The following is a 19,692-nucleotide window of genomic DNA, read 5'->3' on the forward strand; positions in this document are numbered from 1 at the left end:
GGTTCGAACGCTTCGCGCCCTCAACTAAACGCTTCGCGTCGTCGAATTGTCCCTTAAAGAAAATTAATGTGGAAACCCCCCCCTTAGAAATGATGTGGTCCGCCCCTGTCCTTAAAGCCCTTTGATTCCAGTGTGTGCCAGTGACAGAAAACCGTGACTATCACAAGACAGCCTTGAATCGCAAAGAAGGGTTCTATCATATAGAAATATGGGGGAGAGCTGAACCTCTATTGATCTATTGATCTATTAAATCACTGTATTCTTAACGTTACAACGGATCCGATACTCGGCCCGCGTGCGTCAGAGAACAGTACTGACAAAGCTCTGTGACTTGGAAAGCAAAGTTTAGCCTTGTTCTGAAATGTGACCCTCCACCACAGAATGAGTCACATGTCACCTTTGCATGATTTTCATATTTTTACATTTTCCTAAAGAGTTTTTTTTATATGCTATATCCAGTGGTGAAAACCGTTTTATAAAAGAGCAAAAACTGTTTGAGTTATAAGCCTGTGACTAAGGTGACCCTCACACTGTTACCAGACACTCCCCGGACTGATATTAATCCTAGCGCAGAACCGCGCGAGTTGACATGCGACTCATTTCGTGGTGGAGGGTCACAAATAGGGTGTGTAAAAGGGAAGGTATATTCGTCCAAATGCTATTTATACATTTGCTCTGTGACTTGAAAAGCAAAGTCTGGCCAAGTTCTGAAATCGGGTGTTAAAAAGGGAAGGAAGATTCGCCCAAACACTGTTTATACAATAACAGGCTACGTTACTCATTGCAAGAAAGGACTTGACGCGAGAATGTGTTACGGGTGACGATTGTCGGTTAAAAAACAGTTTCATGTATGATAATTAAGCTTACACCAGAAAATTAAGTTTCAAGAGTTTGTGTCTTCAGTGTGACACGTTTGTACATTCTGCAGGACAAACAGTTTTGGTGTTCTTGTTTTTTCAGTACATTTACAAAATGGTAAGTGGACGTTTTGGTTTTGTGCTCTTTTGGTTTAGGTGTATTTAACTTGTGTTCCATTTCAGTGGTACATGATCTTTTCTTTGCCTGCTCTGTATCTGTGAGCCTGTCTGTCCGGTTCTCCATTAGAGACACAGACACGCTGGACACAGACACACAGACACACACACACGCTGACATAAATACAGAGACATTGATAAACTCTCTCAGTCTCTCTCTCTCTCTCTCTCTCTCTCTCTCTCTCTCTCTCTCTCTCTCTCTCTCTCTCTCTCTCTCTCTCTAAACAATGTTAGTCTGTTTGTGTGTGTAATTGTTGCTTTCCTCTTTGAATACATATATTTTCCACCATGTTTCTGAATGGGTCGTTGGCCTACACAATAAAATAAGTGTTAGTGTCTCTTCAAATAAAAATAAAATGTATTCGTCCAAACACTATTTATACAGTAATAAAGTTCAATTCAATTCAATTCATTTCAACTCTCTCTCTCTCTCTCTCTCAGTCTCGACTACTCTCTCTCACTTATTCACACGCACGTTGTAACATATACGTAGCAATGACTGAGTTAAACTATTCTTCCATGTCTTGCTCTTCTGTCTCGCTTACCCAGCCCCAACCCAACCCCTCTTGTCTCCTCTAACCGTTTGAAAATCAACCCGATAGTAAGTGTGGGGTCGAATAACTCTTCAAAGGGCAGATAACCTTATCTGAATGAGGTGGGTGCCAAAACCGAAGTAGAAGTTATCAAGAATGATACAGGGGAACCCCCCTTTTAAGACCTCGACAAATTGGGGAAATTCAGGTCTGTTTGTTTGTTCGTTCGTTCATGGGCTGAAACTCCCACGGCTTTTATACGTGTATGACCGTTTTTACCCCGCCATTTAGGCAGCCATACGCCGCTTTCGGAGGAAGCATGCTGGGTATTTTCGTGTTTCTATAACCCACCGAACTCTGACATGGATTACAGGATCTTTTTCGTGTGCACTTGGTCTTGTGCTTGCGTGTACACACGGGGGGTGTTCGGACACCGAGGAGAGTCTGCACACAAAGTTGACTCTGAGAAATAAATCTCTCGCCGAACGTGGGGACGAACTCACGCTGACAGCGGCCAACTGGATACAAATCCAGCGCGCTACCGACTGAGCTACATCCCCGCCCGAAATTCAGGTCTAAAAAAGGGAGGGAGTCTTAAATTGGGGGAGGGGGTCTAAATAGGGGGATTCACTTAGTTCATGCTGTGAACGTAAAACTCAGCAATCTGATTGCTTTAATGCACATAATTATTTGAAACCTATGTGTCTTACGATTTTAGTGTTCAGATTTCAGAATTCGCTTGACTAAAAAATTCAGATGTCTTTTTTAATTTCGAAAGAAGATGCTATATCTTCATACGTCCTTTTGTGATCCTTTATCTTAATGGTGACGTTGATCATTTAAACAAAAAAAGGGTGGGTCCTTGAATGGTGGCGATCTCAGACAAAACTTTCTGTGTAAAACAGCACCGACAGTTAACACGCGCTGTTAGTAACAGCATGCTCTTTCTGCACTCTGTACGAAGACCTTGCTATACCCACCTGCCCTGTGTGTGTGTGTGTGTGTGTGTGTGTGTGTGTGTGTGTGTGTGTGTGTGTGTGTGTGTGTGTGTGTGTGTGTGTGTGTGTGTGTGTGAATCTCTTTCTCAGTCTCTGTCTCTCTCAGTCTCTGTCACCGTCTGTCTCTCTCGAAGTTTCTCTGTTAGTCTCTGTCTGTCTGTCTGTCTGTGAGTCTCTCTCGAAGTTTTTCTCTCAGTCTCTGTCTCTACCCGTATGTGTCACTGTCTGTCCGTCTATCTGTCTCAATGTCTGTCTGCCACTCCCCCCCTCCCTCCCTCCCACCCCTTCTCCCTGTTTATCTCGGCGTCATCCCTCTCTTCCCTCTTCTGTCTTCTCACACATTCTTTTGCTCACTCACTCCAACACCTTCCTTCATTCGTCGTTATTTCACTCACTCATCAGCTCACAATCAAATTAGATTTCGACTATGTTCTTACAGATGGCTTATCAAGACGACAACAGTGACGAGAACGTCGACTGGAAGCAACGCTTTGAAGATCTGGGCAGAAAAATGGAGGACATGTCTGCACGAGTGTGCAAGACCGACAGACGAAATTCATTCAGCAGCAGCGACTTCATACTCCGCGATTCAGTGCGAATCACGCAGGACATCAACACGAAACTAGCGGCGGATGTGGAAATTATCAAAACGGAAATGACGCAGCTTCGGGAGAAGAACGCCGCGTTGAACAAAACTGTGTCGGGTCTTCAAAGAGACGTGGCCACGGTACAGGCAGAAGAGATGACTTTCCGCGAAGATTTGGAAGCGGCTTTGACCGAAAATGTGAAACTGTGCACTAACGTGGGTGTGCTGCAAAAAGAGAACGCGAAGCTTCGAGAACAAGTGAGAGAGCTGGAAACGGGAATGCAAGAGATGCGCTGTGACGTCACAGTTGTGCAAAAAGACCTAGTCGAAGCGAACGCTCGACTCTGCGAAGCGAACGTTCGACTGGCAGCGGAGAAAAGCGGCAGAAACAGCAAGGACAGACGGCTTTCAATGGCTTCAGCAACTTCAGTTGAAACTATAGACAGTGTGGCCAGCATACGACCCGAGGCGAACGTTCGACTTTCAGCGGAGAAAAGCGGCAGACACAACAAGGAAAGGAGGCCTTCAATGGCTTCAGCAATTTCAGTTGGAACTATAGACAGTGTGGCCAGCCTTCGACCTGAGGTGGAGGTCTTGCACACGAAAGGTTCGGAGCTGGTGAAGACCGTTGCCTCGCAGAAAAGAGAGGTGGACAAACTCAGACAAGAAGTGTCGACGTTGCAAGGCAAGAACGGCGAAGTGCTGGCAGACCTCAGCATCATCCGCAGCGAAGCTCAGACCTTTATAAACGGCTTCAGGACGCAGCTCCGAGAGCTGCAGACGTTCGTGGGTGAGCATAGTCTCCTGTGTATTGAGAAGTCAGTCGTGGCCCTCGCCCCCCCCCCCCCCCCCCCCTACCCTCAACACTGTGAATCAAACAAACATTTCAAGTGTGAAAAGTTTGAATATGAGAGAGAGAGAGAGAGAGAGAGAGAGAGAGAGAGAGAGAGAGAGAGAGAGTGTGTGTGTGTGTCTGTGTGTGTGTCTGTCAGTTTGTCTGTCTTTGTAAGTAGGATGCAACTCCTCTCTCACATCACTCCACTCCATCTAATCGTACCCTAACCTCTTGATATTTTGTGGAAGGCTTGGGGTACATTTAGGTTCAGGGTCATCGCACTTGCAGGGGCAAGGGCTTGAGCTTGAAAGAACGAGATTGAGGCATGATTCTCATATGACTAAAATTTGCCTGGAAGAGAACGGCTGTTGGGCAAAGGACCTGGGACGGAACGAGACTTGGATACAACCAACCATGTGAAAGATCGATAATCTTTAGTATTTTTATTTTTATTTTTTATTTTTTAGCTTATCCAACGCCGTTACCTACATTGTGCAATTATGACCCGTTCTCAGCTTCCGTAGCTTTAGCTCACACAGTATTTGGTCGTGTATCCTTCTCTCAGGAAAGTCTAATGTTCTGGTGGCCTTCCACGCCTGCCTCAGCCAGCCAGTGACGACGACGCGGATGGAGATTCTGGTGTGTGACAACATCATCAGCAACGTCGGAGCGGCGTACGACCCGCGTAACGGCGTCTTCACTGCGCCCGTGCCTGGCATCTACGCATTCTTCGCGAATACCAGCCCATGTCAGCGAGACCAGGAGAAAAAGGTGTGTGTGTATGTGTGTGTGTGTGTGTGTGTGTGTGTGTCTGTGTGTGTGTGTGTGTGTGTGTGTGTGTATGTGTATGTGTGTGTGTATGTGTATGTGTGGGTACGTGCGCGCGTGTGTGTGTGTGTGTTTGTGTGTATGGTGTGTGTGTGTGTGTGTGTGTGACTAGCTAAATGATCTTTACTTTAGACACTTCCTATCCTGTATCCAGTGTCAAAATAACTATCCGCTGAGTGAGTGTGGATCCAGTGCTTGCCGTTCCTTACATCACTTGATGCCGCACACAGTCTTTATCACGCGTTTCCATTAACCAACGTGGTGCCGGTGCTGGATTCGCTTCCGACGGCTCGATTGAAAAGATTTTTGCAAACACAGTTGACAGAGGTGACAAATGTTTCAGAAAGAGTTAGCACTGCGGTAGATTCTTCAACAGGTTAATTGTTTTATGTAGGTTGTACATTTAATTGTTCTATTCTGTATTATGTTCTTTTGTAAAGGGCCTAGAGCCATAGGTTAGGCACTTAAAAATGTCCAGTTATTATTATTATTATTATTATTATTATTATAGATAAGTTACGCAGTTAGAGAGAGACAAGAATCAAATAAAATGTATATGTTGAATAAATCAGCGTAATCGTTTGCAAACCTACTTAAGGTGAGGAACCAGTGTCTTAAAATAGTCGAAAACGTACAAATTCTCACATGCACGCACACACACGTAAACGCGCGTAAAAAAAAAAGCAACGAAAATGACAAAACAGACACACAGACAGACAGCAGGGATTGTACTAAAACCATGTCATTTGTCCATTCAAAATGGATTTGTGAAAATTAATATAATTAGCTTGATTCGGCCTTGACGGACATGTCAGAAATTACATGATCACTAGCCTGGTGAGCAGTCACAATCTTGAGGTCAATAGTAGTAGTAGGTATCGCGCACGAACCGGACCCTTTTTATTTGCGCAGCTGCGCAGCCGTGCAGCCGTATTTTGATAGAAGGTTATAGGTTAAGGTGCCTGTGTTTAAGTAGTGATAAGGAGGGATTGCAGATAAACGGTTTATTGCGTTTTATATTTTGTCATGTGATTTCATGTGCCTGTACCTGTTGCTCGGTACTAATGACCACTCCAGCTGGGGTAATGACAGGATTACTGCCCCCCGGCCTTTTTTTATTGGTGCTTAACGCGGCTGGGTTACTGAGCCGCCTCCTTTCTATTGACAGTAATTGACCCTCCCTCTGTGTTTGATTGCCGGCAGTGGGGTTCACGCACAAGGTTTTGATAGGGTATGTCATAGCCACATAGGTGTTATTTTGTTTTTGTTATTTTGTTGTTGATAGACTATGTAAGAGGTAGGGTTATATGTGTGGTGGGAGTAAAATGTAAGTGCAAACACACACACACACACACACACACACACACACACACACACACACACACACACACACACACACACACACCCACACACACACACACACACACACATATGCGCACGTTTACACAAATACTTCCAAACAAGAAGGTACTAAAAAGTCAGACGTAAAGAGTAACAAAACACATAAAACTGCTCACGGTAGCCTTCAAGAATTATACAGACACATAGTTATTAACTTTTCAATATGATCATTTTATTATAAAAAGTGACAACAGTCTTTTGAGTATTAAAAACCAAAAAAAATTAACATTTTGCATACACATACATTAAAACAAAAAGCCAAAACATGATTGTCAATGATAATTTTTTTTGGTATTCAACACCGTCTTGTTGTTTTACACTTGCCTACTTTAGATGTTTTTTTTAAAAAGCCAGGTCCTAGTTTGGTTGTTTGTCTTAAGGACTCCCATAACTTGATGTGGGGTGACTTTTGTATTTTACAATGTTGGGTTATAGTTACCGAGGTCGTTGAAGGTAGACATACCAGCCGGTTCCTGGTAGCAGTTTTCAAACAGATTGCTGCTCTCCGAGTATTTGACAGGTGTGTGAGGTAGTTCGTCTGATGGTGTTTCTTCTTTTTGTTCTGGGCTCTTCTGACACGTCTGGTGGTGTTTTTTAACTTCTCTAGCTACAACTTCTGTTTGTGTTTTAAGTCGCTTCAACAGCCTTTCTCGGACTTTTGATCAGGCGAGTAAATTCTTTACTGGCCAAGACCACCCCTCTTTGACTTGGTCGCACGCGTCTGTTTTTTCTGTTTCCTTGGGTGGTGTAATGTCTGATGTGGATTTTCACAAGTTTTCACCACGTTCTGACACTCGCGAAAATGGTTCGTCCCAAAGGAAACATATCAGATTCGGGTAGCGGTGAGCTAAACAGAGGCTCTTCCTCGTCAAACATCTCTTTTGTCGTTCTCAACAACAACAACAACAAAAGTGTTAAACAACTTTTACTTCTAGGAGACTGTCTTTGTAGACTGTAGTGTAGAGTAGGTGGTGTTGTCTTGTGGCTCGCTCAGGGGATTTAGTAAAAAAAATAAAAAATTAGACAACACCATCTTTATACATAACCTCCTTACACTATGACATCAGTTACTATTTTTTACAACAACAGCTTTAGACTTGTTGCGTTAACGCATCTTTGAAAAAAGTGCTATGAGCTTACGGTCATTTACACCGGGGTTTTGGGGGTTAAAAATAGAAATGATGTCACGGAGTCTTGTACCTTGATTCTTTTTGATGATGAAATACATTGCAAACAAACCACAAGTAGAACTTAACATCCCCTGTAATACCTGTTCGTTGGTTTTAGAACACAAACCAATGACGCATAAAAAAACAAATAAAAAAACACCTTCAATGTCTTTGTGATTCGGTTTAAAACCAAAACTATCAAAATATTCAATATTCCCCTGACCAGCATAATACACACCAACCCAATGAGACCCAACCTTATGTGCTGGGTCTGTGTTTATGCCGTAAGACGAGGGGTGAAGTAAATTTATCTCAGAAGGAAGTTGGTCTCTGGTGTAAACACCCATAAACGGCCGTCTTGCCAAGGGGTGTCTTAACAGTAGGAGAGAGATCTCTAGACCATTCATGATGTAAAATCAGTGATAACCTGCCTACTCCGATCAATTTCTAGCAACGAGTCCATTTCTGCATACACAATAACGTGAACAGGCTCTGTCAGGGGTGCACTAAACTTTAGTTCCAGACGCAAACTCCCACAGCGCATCAGCTCAATCTGATCTCCACCCAACATTGACGGTGACAGGTCAAATACATACAGCGTATAGCCTCCGGGGTAGTCTTCATAGACAATTCTGTTACCGACGTCACCAACACCCACCCCTGTTCCTGTGGTCAAACTAAAGAAGCTTCCCACATACTGTCTGTTTTCAAAGTCTGGTGTTAGTGGTTTTGCAGGGACTTGTTTTCCATCAACATAGAGGCAGAGAAAATTCAAGTTGTGGGTTTTAAAAGTTGAATGGCTTTTTGGTGTAGCTACCGTTAAACGCAGCGCTTTCTCCCAGTCCTACTACAACGCGTCTTGGTAGCTACCTGAGAAACAAGTTGTCTAAAACAGCACTAAGGTTTCCACGCGGGACCCCGGCCCCGTAAGATTTCATAACTACTCTTTTTAGAGGGTATTTGGCTGTGGAGCTCTCTAGGGTTTTTGTGTGAGCAAGACTTACAGCTGGATTTAGTTTTGATTTTCTGACAAACAAAGAGGTGTGTGTAATCACCGTTAGGTAAGCAGGGTTTAGTCCGTGGGTCATCACATTAAAACTTTGTCAATACAATACATTTCTTTCTCTCCTACTTTTTGTAGTTCTTCTTTGTAAAAAAAAAACTACCTTGTAGTTCTTCTGCGTGAGCGTCTTTCAGCTTATCGGTCACTGGAGTTGTTTTCAACTCACTGCTAACTGTAAATAATTCTTCTGACCACGCAGGTAAATAACCTTTTTTAAAGAGTCGTCGTGTTTTACTTAGTCTCACACGATCACCAACCTGTAGCCTACCTTTGGGTGTTTTCTTTTGGGGTTGTCCGTACAAAACTTACCAAACTGTTTCTTTATTAGCGAGGCAAACTTTAACAGGTGCTGTTTTATACTTCTGTGAAACGAATGGTTATACGCGTGTACCAGGTGTTGTAATTCTTCTACATATCTTACACGATTAGTGTGTGTAAAAAAGCGACACATTTTCTCTTTTTAAGGGGCGCTCCCATAACTTGATTGCTCTCCAGGGCTTTTGCGTGAACAAGACTTACAGCTGGATTTAGTTTTGCTTTTCTGACAAACAAAGAGGCGTGTGTAACCACCGTTAGGTAAGCAGGGTTAATCCGTGGGTCATCACATTAAAACTTTGTCAATACAATACATTTCTTTCTCTCCTACTTTTTGTAGTTCTTCTTTGTAAAAAAACCAAAAAAAAACTACCTTGTAGTTCTTCTGCGTGAGCGTCTTTCAGCTTATCGGTCACTGGAGTTGTTTTCAACTCACTGCTAACTGTAAATAATTCTTCTGACCACGCAGGTAAATAACCTTTTTTAAAGAGTCACCGTGTTTTACTTAGTCTCACACGATCACCAACCTGTAGCCTACCTTTGGGTGTTTTCTTTTGGGGTTGTCCGTACAAAACTTACCAAACTGTTTCTTTATTAGCGAGGCAAACTTTAACAGGTGCTGTTTTATACTTCTGTGAAACGAATGGTTATACGCGTGTACCAGGTGTTGTAATTCTTCTACATATCTTACACGATTAGTGTGTGTAAAAAAGCGACACATTTTCTCTTTTTAAGGGGCGCTCCCATAACTTGACGTGGGTCGACTTTCGTATTTAACAATGTTGGGTTATAGTAACCGAGGTCGTTGAAGGTAGACACACCAGCCGGTTCCTGGTAGCAGTTTTCAAACAGATTGCTGCTCTCCGAGTATTTGACAGGTGTGTGAGGTAGTTCGTCTGCTGGTGTTTCTTCTTTTTGTTCTGGACTCTTCTGACACGTCTGGTGGTTTTTTTTAAACTTCTATAGCTACAACTTCTGTTTGTGTTTTAAGTCGCTTCAACAGTCTTTCTCGGACTTTGATCAGGCGAGTAAATTCTTTACTGGCCAAGACCACCCCTCTTTGACTTGGTCGCACGCGTCTGTTCTTTCTGTTTCCTTGGTGAAAACCAAGGAAACATATCAGGTTCGGGTAGCGGTGAGCTAAACAGAGGCTCTTTCTCGTCAAACATCTCTTTTGTCGTTCTCAGCAACAACAACAACAAAAGTGTTAAACAACTTTTACCTCTAGGAGACTGTCTTTGTAGACTGTAGTGTAGAGTAGGCGGTGTTGTCTTGTGGCTCGATCAGGGAATTTAGTAAAAAAAATTAGCCAACACCATCTTTATATATAACCTCCTTACACTATGACATCAGTTACTATTTTTTACAACAACAGCTTTAGACTTGTTGCGTTAACGCATCTCTAAAAAAGTGCTATGAACTTACGGTCATTTACAACAGGGTTTTGGGGGTTAAAAAATAGAAATTATGTCACGGAGCCTTGTACCTTGACTCTTTTTGATGATGAAATACATTGCAAACAAACCACAAGTAGAACTTAACATCCCCTGTAATACCTGTTCGTTGGTTTTAGAACACAAACCAATGACGCATAAAAAACAAACACCTTCAATGTCTTTGTGATTCGGTTTAAAACCAAAACTATCAAAATATTCAATATTCCCCTGACCAGCATAATACACACCAACCCAATGAGACCCAACCTTATGTGCTGGGTCTGTGTTTATGACGTAAGACGAGGGGTGAAGTAAATTTATCTCAGAAGGAAGTTGGTCTCTGGTGTAAACACCCATAAACGGCCGTCTTGCCACGGGGTGTCTTAACAGTAGGCGAGAGATCTCTAGTCCATTCATGATGTAAAATCAGTAATAACCTGACTACTCCGATCATTTTCTAGCAACGAGGCCATTTCTGCATACACAATAACGTGAACAGGCTCTACCAGGGGTGCACTAAACTTTTAGTCCCAGCCGCAAACTCCCACAGTAGTATTCATAGACAATTCTGTTACCGGCGTCACCAACACCCACTCCTGTTCCTGCGGTCAAACTAAAGAAACTTCCCACATACTGTCTGTTTTCAAAAGTCTGGTGTTAGTGGTTTTGCAGGGGCTTGTTTTCCATCAACATAGAGGCAGAGAAAATTCAAGTTGTGGGTTTTAAAAGTTGAATGGTTTTTTTTTTGTGTAGCTACCGTTAAACGCAGCGCTCTCTACTAGTCCTACTACAACGCGTGTTGGTGGCTGCCTGAGAAACAAATTGTCTAAAACAGCACTATGGTTTCCACGCGGGATCCCGTAAGATTTCATAACTACTCTTTTTAGAGGGTATTTGGCTGTGGACCTCTCCAGGGCTTTTGCGTGAACAAGACTTACAGCTGGATTTAGTTTTGCTTTTCTGACAAACAAAGAGGCGTGTGTAACCACCGTTAGGTAAGCAGGGTTAATCCGTGGCTCATCACATTAAAACTTTGTCAATACGATACATTTCTTTCTCTCCTACGTTTTGTAGTTCTTCTTTGTAAAAAAACTACCTTGTAGTTATTTTGCGTTAGCGTCTTTCAGCTTATCGGTCACTGGAGTTGTTTTCAACACACTGCTAACTGTAAATAATTCTTCTGTTCACGCAGGTAAATAACCTTTTTTAAAGAGTCGCCGTGTTTTACTTAGTCTCACACGATCATCAACCTGTAGCCTACCTTTGGGGGTTGTCCGTACAAAACTTACCAAACTGTTTCTTTGTTAGCGAGGTAAACTTTAACAGGTGTTGGTTTTATACTTCTGTGAAACGAATGGTTATACGCGTGTACCAGGTGTTGTAATTCTTCTACAAATCTTACACGATTAGTGTGTGTAAAAAAGCGACACATTTTCTCTTTTAAGAGGAACCCTTGTTCTGATTTCCCCCTGATCTGTTCCATGAGTGACTTGTCTTTCTTTCATGCCTCAGTCAATAACCACTCTGTTTTTCAACGACCACGCCTGATCAACTCAAACCAGGACTTTCTTTCTTTTCTCGGTGAAATCAGTGACCATGACATTCTAGAACAAGTTAGACTCGAACGCCCAAACTCTCGGTATTCTGTTCACACCATCATGTCTTCCAGTTTCTATGTCACGCCTTTGTCTGACTTTCCTATCGGATGAGTCTGTGGTAGTCTACCTAACTACATCACAAACACACAGTTCTTGCACAAGTTACAAAAAGACGAGCATCATCATTTTCCTTATACTGACGGTCTGTGTCTCTTTCGCTGTCTTGCTTTGCACAAAGGACCCTTGCCTCATTCTTTGCAAAAACCCACAAAAACCTTGTTCAAACAGTGGACCGGACATTCCCACCAGTTTGTCAAATTAAACAGAGACACACCTACTACAATATAAATTAGAAAAATCTGATCAACAAAACAAAAAAACCAAAAACAAAACAAAAAAAATGTTTTACAAAAATACAATCTCACTACGAGGGGCGCGATAACCAAAAACACACCACAAGCAAGAGAATCTCTTGGTATCAGTAGTTGTCTCTTCTAATACGTTAGTAGCAACAGTTGTATCTTCAGCAGACAAGGCGTCCTCAGCCATAACTACTCTGAATACTGTCTAAGACTATCAGCTGAGATCCATGTGTCAAATGACGTTGGGTTTTGTGAACAAGAAACAATTAACAATTAAGTGGCTCTATCCCATTTCCCCCCCCATTCCCTGTCGCGATATAACCTTGAACGTTTGAAAACGACGTTAAACACCAAATAAAGAAAGAAAGAAAATGACGTTGGGTACCCAAACCAATGCACTAAATACTCTTTTTTTCCTTCCTTACCAAGTCGTTCTTTTAGTACTTTGTCAATACGATACATTTCTTTCTCTCCTACTTTTTGTAGTTCTTCTTTGTAAAAAAACAAACTACCTTGTAGTTCTTCTGCGTGAGCGTCTTTCAGCTTATAGGTCACTGGAGTTGTTTTCAACACATTGCTAACTGTAAATAATTCTTCTGTTCACGCAGGTAAATAATCTTTTTTAAAGAGTCGTCGTGTTTTACTTAGTCTCACACGATCACCAACCTGTAGCCTACCTTTGGGTGTTTTCATTGGGGGGGTTGTTCGTACAAAACTTACGTTTGTTCTGTTTCTTTGTTAGCGAGACAAACTTTAACAGGTGCTGTTTTTATACTTCTGTGAAACGAATGGTTATACGCGTGTACCAGGTGTTGTAATTCTTCTATATATCTTACACGATTAGTGTGTGTAAAAAAGCGCCACATTTTCTCTTTTAAGAGGAACCCTTGTTCTGATTTCCCTGATTGGTATGAGTCGCTTCTTGATCTGTTCCATGAGCAAAACAAACGCTTCAAAATCAATTTTTCTCACTCCTTTCTTCTCAAAAACAAAGAGTCGGGTGACTTGTCTTTCTTTCATGCCTCAGTCAATAACCACTCTGTCTTACAACGACCACGCCTGAGTTGTCAAAGCAGGACTTTCTTTCTTTTCTCGGTGAAATCAGTGACCATGACATTCTAGAACAAGTTAGACTCGAACGCTCAAACTCTCGGTATTTTGTTCACAACATCATGTCTTCCAGTTTTTATGTCACGCCTTTGTCTGACTTTCCTATCGAACAGAGGGAAAAAAGAAGACCCCCTAAAAGACCTCCTTTCAAGTTTGTTGTTAAACGTAACAATCAATATATGTGTCTTTGTACAGACAAACTTCGGTTTCTCGACATCAACAATTTTCTTGCGCCAGGTTTTAGTTATTCCAAGTACCTCTAGGCGTTCGGTGTCGAAGAGGAAAAGGGTTTTTTCTGCTATGAATACGTCACTAGTCTAAGTATACTAGACGAAAGAGAACTCCCACCCCATGCAGCTTTTTTTAGTAAGCTCAAAAACTCAAATATTTCTGATACAGAGTACGCTTTTTGTCAGCGTGTGTGGACTGAAAACAAAATGACGACTTTGAAGGCTTTTTTTTTTGGTGTGGTACAACAACCTAGACACAGTACCGTTTCTGGTTGCTTTGCAGCATCAGATTAGTATGTACGCTAGTCTGCGAGTTGATTTGCTGAAAGACGGTATTATTTCTGTCCCCCGGTGTGACACTGAAGTGTCTGTTTGACACGTTGTCTTCAGATACATACTTTTCACTTTTTAACGAAAAACAAAAAGACGTTCAAGCACTTTTGCGAAAGAACATTGTCGAGGGTCCGTCTATTGTCTTTCACAGATACCACGAAAAAGACAAAACACACATTCGTGGTAATCAGGACAAACCGGTACAGGCTGTTCAGGGATTTGATGCGCTGTATTTAGCTGCATTCATGCAAGACATGCCCACAGAGCACCCTGTCATTCGTAGAAAAGAAAACGCTTTTAAAGCGGAAAAAAACAGATCCCTACGGTCAGCTAGCTCGGGAATGGTTGGAGTGGGTTATGGATTCAATCGGGTTGATATAGTGTGATATTTATGTACCTGCTCATCTAAAAGAACATTTCAGTGAAATGCAGCCTATTTTCAAAAATGAGTCTGTCAGCTGAGAACAGATCGGGGATTTTATGAAAGACTACGCTGAAAAAACACAAGCTTTTATCCCAACCACGCCGTACACTTGTAGGGAGTTACCACGGTGAACAAATTCTGCTAGCTACACCCCTCTTGTTTTGGTACGTGCAACACGGGTTGATTGTTAAAACATCACGCTGATCGTAGAGTATCAACCCAAAACCTGTTTCCGTCAGTTTTGGTGACAGCGTTTTCAAAACGCAAGACGAGCAGGAGACCAAGACTCATCAAAAACTATCTTAGCTGAAACTTTCAAACTGCTCGGTAACTCAGTCTACGGGAAAACCTTAACTAACGTGACCAACCATCGTGATATTCATTACGTTTTGTCTGATAAGGCCTCAAAACTGATCAACAATGGTCGTTTTCAAAAACTAACAGAAGTAACAGATTCTGTCACTGAAGTAGAGATGGTTAAAAAAAATCAACTGGTCACTCCCCTCTCAGATTGGTTACTTTGTTTACCAGTACGCTAACTACGCATGTTGGAGTTTCATTTTGATTTTCTAGATAAGTTTGTGTCCAGAGCCGACTACCAGCTTTTGGAAATGGATACAGATTCTCTATACATGGCGCTTAGCGCTTCAACGTTAGAAGAGGTGGTTCGTCCTGAACTGCGAGAGCAGTTTTACCAAGTGTATAACCAATGGTTCCCCGCACAAGCCTGTGACCAACCAACATGTTCTAGCATGTGAGGTCTTGTGTCTCTGTGGACAACCAATACTCAGACGTGATCAGTCTCTAACCTAACATTATGTATGACTGACTGTAGAACAACTCGTGTTCGGTGTAAAATGTACCTCCGATGTTTATAACACCCACATAAAAAACAACAATCTGAGTCTACTTGTTAAAACTTTTTTTATATGTGTACATCAGAGCTAACTTCCACACCCTCCCCACACCATTTGTCTAGCACTAATCTAAGCATTAAACCCTAATCAACCCTCGGGGTAGGCAAACCGCGTCCTATTAAACTTCTCTAACTGCTGACCACCTCTGGTGGTTTATCGGCGAGGGGTCTCCGCGAAGCGCAGCGGTACCATTTTTATTGTCTTATCCTGACACCTCCCCTGACAGGGCACCAAACTACATAGCTGTTAAAGAGAGAGTGCTCCGCGAAGCGCGGAGAAAATGGGGGCACTTACTGCTTTTTATTGGTGCTTACCCCAGCTGGAGTGGTCATTAGTACCGAGCAACAGGTACAGGCACATGAAATCACATGACAAAATATAAAACGCAATAAACCGTTTATCCGCAATCCCTCCTTATCACTACTTAAACACAGGCACCTTACCCTATAACCTTCTATCAAATTACGGCTGCGCGGCTGCGCAGCTGCGCAAAAAAAAAGGGTCCGGTTCGTGCGCGAATACTACTACTGTCAATTCTAATCTTAATCAGTCAGTGACCCATTACGTTAACCATGGCCTAATCTGACGGCGCGCGCACGTGTGTGTACGTGTGGTTCTATTTCTGTGTGTCTGGGTTAGTATAGATCTGTTTGTGTGTGTGTGTGTGTGTGTGTGTGTGTGTGTGTGTGTGTGTGTGTGTGTGTGTGTACCCCCGTTTCCACAGGTTTGGTTGCCTAAATCACCATAAGGCAACCATCCACACGTGGATGGCAACCTAAACTCTGGATGGCAACCTAATTGTGTGGATGGTCACTTCATTTAACACCGTTAAATTGACTTTTTTGACGGAAAGAATGTCATAACAATGTTCAAAATGACATTCTTTCCGTCCTCTATAGGCGACGAAATAGGTCAAATTTTGTGCATTTTTTAGTGCAAAATTCTTCGATGCCGGAGCGAGTACTGCACCCAGTGCTGTTGTAGTGCAAGTGCACTAGAAAGGCACTACACCCAGTGCCGTCTCTTAGGTAACCATCCACACTTTAGGTGTGTGTGCTCGCATGAGTCCGTGCGTGAATGTGCGGCGACAGCGTGTGTATATTTGTGTGTGTGTGAGAGAGTGTGTGAGTGTGTGTGTGTGTGTGTGTGTGTGTTTGTGTGTCACAGTTTGTGGGTCACGGTGTGCGTGTGTACATGTAGGTGCGTGCATGCGGCCGGTTTCATGTGAGCGAGCGCGCGTATGTGTGAGGGGGATGAGTGCGTGAGTGCGTGCGTCTGTCTATATATCTATTTGTAACAGAGAAGCCGCTCACTGTCTAAACTATTACACCACTCATTTACATTCCAGGCGAGACTGAGCGTGGTGTTGGAGAACCGACGGATCGCACACGTGTACGCCAGAGGCCTTTGGTGGTCAAGCGGTCACACAGCTCTACACCTGGAAGCCGGCCACAGGGTCTGGCTCCGGACCTTCGACGATGACCGTTACACCTTCAGCGAGGGCTGGACCAATTTCACTGGCATGCTTATTCAGTCGCAGGCCTGAAAAGGAAGGAACTGTTGAATCACAGTGATAGTCTTCACTTCGTTCGTGACGAATGAATTTCGGTTTTGCAGGAAGCTTTGATGAACCTATGAACGAACTCGTAGTATTATATTCCACCTGAATTTTCGCCAACACTCATCAACGCCAAATCTCGCGACAGTTCAGGTACGCATGCGTGGCTAATAAAACACGTCTTTAATTCCGAAACATACCTGCATCTGTTCAAGAAATTGCTGCGAGACTCAGCGGAGAAGCTAGGCGATAGGCATTAAAACGGGCGTACACCTTCCCTCGGCGTGTGATGGGTGTGCTCGTTTGACTTCCGCCGCTGTCGGGGACCAAGACCAACCGGTGTGCGTGTGCGTGTGTGTGCGTGTGTGTGTGTGCGGTGTGTGTGTCCGTACGTGCGTGTGTGTGCGTGTGTGTGCTTGTGTGTGTGTGTGTGTGTGTGTGTGTGTGTGTGTGTGTGTGTGTGTGTGTGTGTGATTCTGACATTGGTTTTGCTCATCATCTCTTTGATTTCATAGACAGAACCAAAGATCATAAGATCATATACTTCAACTTACCCCCGAGGTAAACCAATCTTCGCTTTATGACAACCACTGTGACCCGTTTCACAAGGGCACACATTTACGTGATAATGTTTGAATCGTTATCATCATCCTCATGAGAACACGAACACGAGTTCGAGATTAAAGACGAATGGTTGAATGGATTGGTTTATGAAACTGCTGACCTCCGATTCTGAACAACGACTGACTGAAGAATCTACAAGGTCGTAGTCTTGACCAGTAGTGCAAGCGAACGACGTAATACTGATCAAAATCTCGGTGAACTTCCTCAAGGCTGTCCTTAATTGAGCTCGAATTTGACTTCGCGAAGTCTTATAGCGAAGTCTTATTACCGAAATTCAGTGTGAATGATTTGTGCAGCGAGCTTCGTGGAGTCGACTGATCTACATTGGGCGAAGTCTACCCCGCGAAGTCTTCTTCACGAAGCTCGCTGCCCGAAGCTTTGGCGCTGAATTTTTGTTAAAAAAGACTTTGTGAAGTATTCGCAAAGACAACTTTGGGCTCAATAAAAGAAGGCTTTTATGGTTTGCCACCCTTCACACGTAAAGGTCATAAGCACAAGAACTGCTGCTGCAAAGCTATAGCTGCCAGCAATCCAAGTGCCGCACCATGCCATACGTACTAGACACGTGGGAGGGAACTCTTGTCCCAGATAGGCCACCTCCGGACCAACCAGACCAGAAGACAATCCTTAGTCTTGGTCAATTTGGAAAACTGATGTCATCGATGTTTCAGACATACTCGTATACTTCTCCAAGTTTGGAACGCTGATAGCAGTCTGTACTTTAAACTGTGATGTGACTTACAAATTGCACCTTATGATGTGTTTTTCTGGATGTGTTTGTCTCACGGGTTTTAGGACAATGCTACGGAGGTTTTTGAAGGCCTCTCTCGTGTTGAAGCGGCTTAAAAGAGAACACTGTTCATTTGATTCACCCATTTGAGGGGCCCGGTAGCTCAGTTGGTAGAGCACTGGACTTGTGATCGGAAGGTCGCAGGTTCGAATTCGGGCCGGGACGGACACGGGTCAACTTTATGTGCAGACCCAGAGACGGAAGCCATGTCCCACCCCCGTGTCATCACAATGGCACGTAAAAGACCTTGGTCATTCTGCCATAAGTGCAGGTGGCTGAATACACCTAAACACGCAGACACCTGGGTAGCGCGACTCCGTTGCTGCTAGCTTTCCACTGGGAGGAAGCGACCCGAATTTCCCAGCGATGGGACAATAAAGTAATGGAAATTAACATGAACAATGAAAGATCAGAGCATGAATGACCGATTTCAAACGTAACATTATTGTCATATGGGTTACGGAGCCGACACTTCTCTTTCGAACAGTGAAGGATTTTTTCTCCATTTACGTTCCTTTAAAAAATAATTGCATTCAGTATGGGTCAAATGATCGACCGAAAGTAAGCATCTATCCATCTGTGGTGGTTCGTATATATTTGTAACAGTTTCAGGCTGATTTTCTTTAACACTTAAGAGAATTGCTTTGTCCATTTTGGTCTATGTTGTATTTCTTGCCATTTGTAACGCAAACAAAAGTCTGCATGAAAACGATTACAGAGAAACGTAAAAAGACTCGAATTGCTGGTGAGACTTGGTAGATAGAACACCAAAAGCGTGGAAGCGCATGATACGCACTCGAACATCCATACATTCACACACACACACACACACACACACACACACACACACCAACGCCACCACCACCAACAACAACAACAATAATAACCTCACATGAAAATAAAAAAAGCAAAAAGAAAATTAAGAAAAAGAAAGAAGTAAAGAAAGAAACAAAGAAAGAAAGAAATGATATAGATACAGTCCATGCACTGTAAATAAAGAAACTAAGGAAAGGCAAACGACCAACCAACCCAAACATACGAAAACAACGCCCGTCTCATGACCTTGTTTTTCTTGCGGAAAATAATGACTGTAGCAAAAAACAACATGCAAGTCACCGTGTTTTACAAACGAGAAGACTATGCTGTTTGGGTCATGGCTTCTCCCACCACCATCATGTTAATGTGAGATTTCAGCATGTAAAATAAAGGAGAGCGTGCGCTTACATTCGTCTTATGTCACTTTTATTCATGTTTTACCACACTGTACAAAAAGGCTGTACACAGCGTAACTTGAAAGGAGTTGTCCACATTTACACCGAATCTTCACAATTTCGACCCCCGCCCCTAAGAAAAAAACACCAAAAAGACAAAAAAGAGAAAATTTGGCGAGCAAACCAAACTTTAAATTCAAAGGCACACAGTGGAATCCCTAACTACCTCTTATTCTCAGATTTATTATGAAGGGTTGATGTCTTTTATCAACAATCGGTGCCTTCGCATTTAATCCAAGACACAGTTACGATTAAGTGTGCAAAAAAAAAAAAATCT

At 42.9% G+C, this 19,692-nt stretch overlaps 1 protein-coding gene across 1 annotated transcript; it reads left to right on the forward strand.

The window, feature by feature from the left end:
* Positions 1-691: 691 nt before the first annotated feature.
* LOC138962338 (uncharacterized) lies at positions 692-18,795 on the forward strand. Its single transcript, XM_070334115.1, has 4 exons — positions 692-975; positions 3,005-3,941; positions 4,552-4,757; positions 16,521-18,795. The coding sequence occupies exons 1-4, from the start codon at positions 973-975 to the stop codon at positions 16,716-16,718; spliced, it is 1,344 nt and encodes a 447-aa protein (XP_070190216.1). The 5' UTR covers positions 692-972; the 3' UTR covers positions 16,719-18,795.
* Positions 18,796-19,692: the final 897 nt, after the last annotated feature.

Source organism: Littorina saxatilis, linkage group LG3, assembly GCF_037325665.1.
Source record: "Littorina saxatilis isolate snail1 linkage group LG3, US_GU_Lsax_2.0, whole genome shotgun sequence".
NCBI lineage: Eukaryota > Metazoa > Mollusca > Gastropoda > Littorinimorpha > Littorinidae > Littorina > Littorina saxatilis.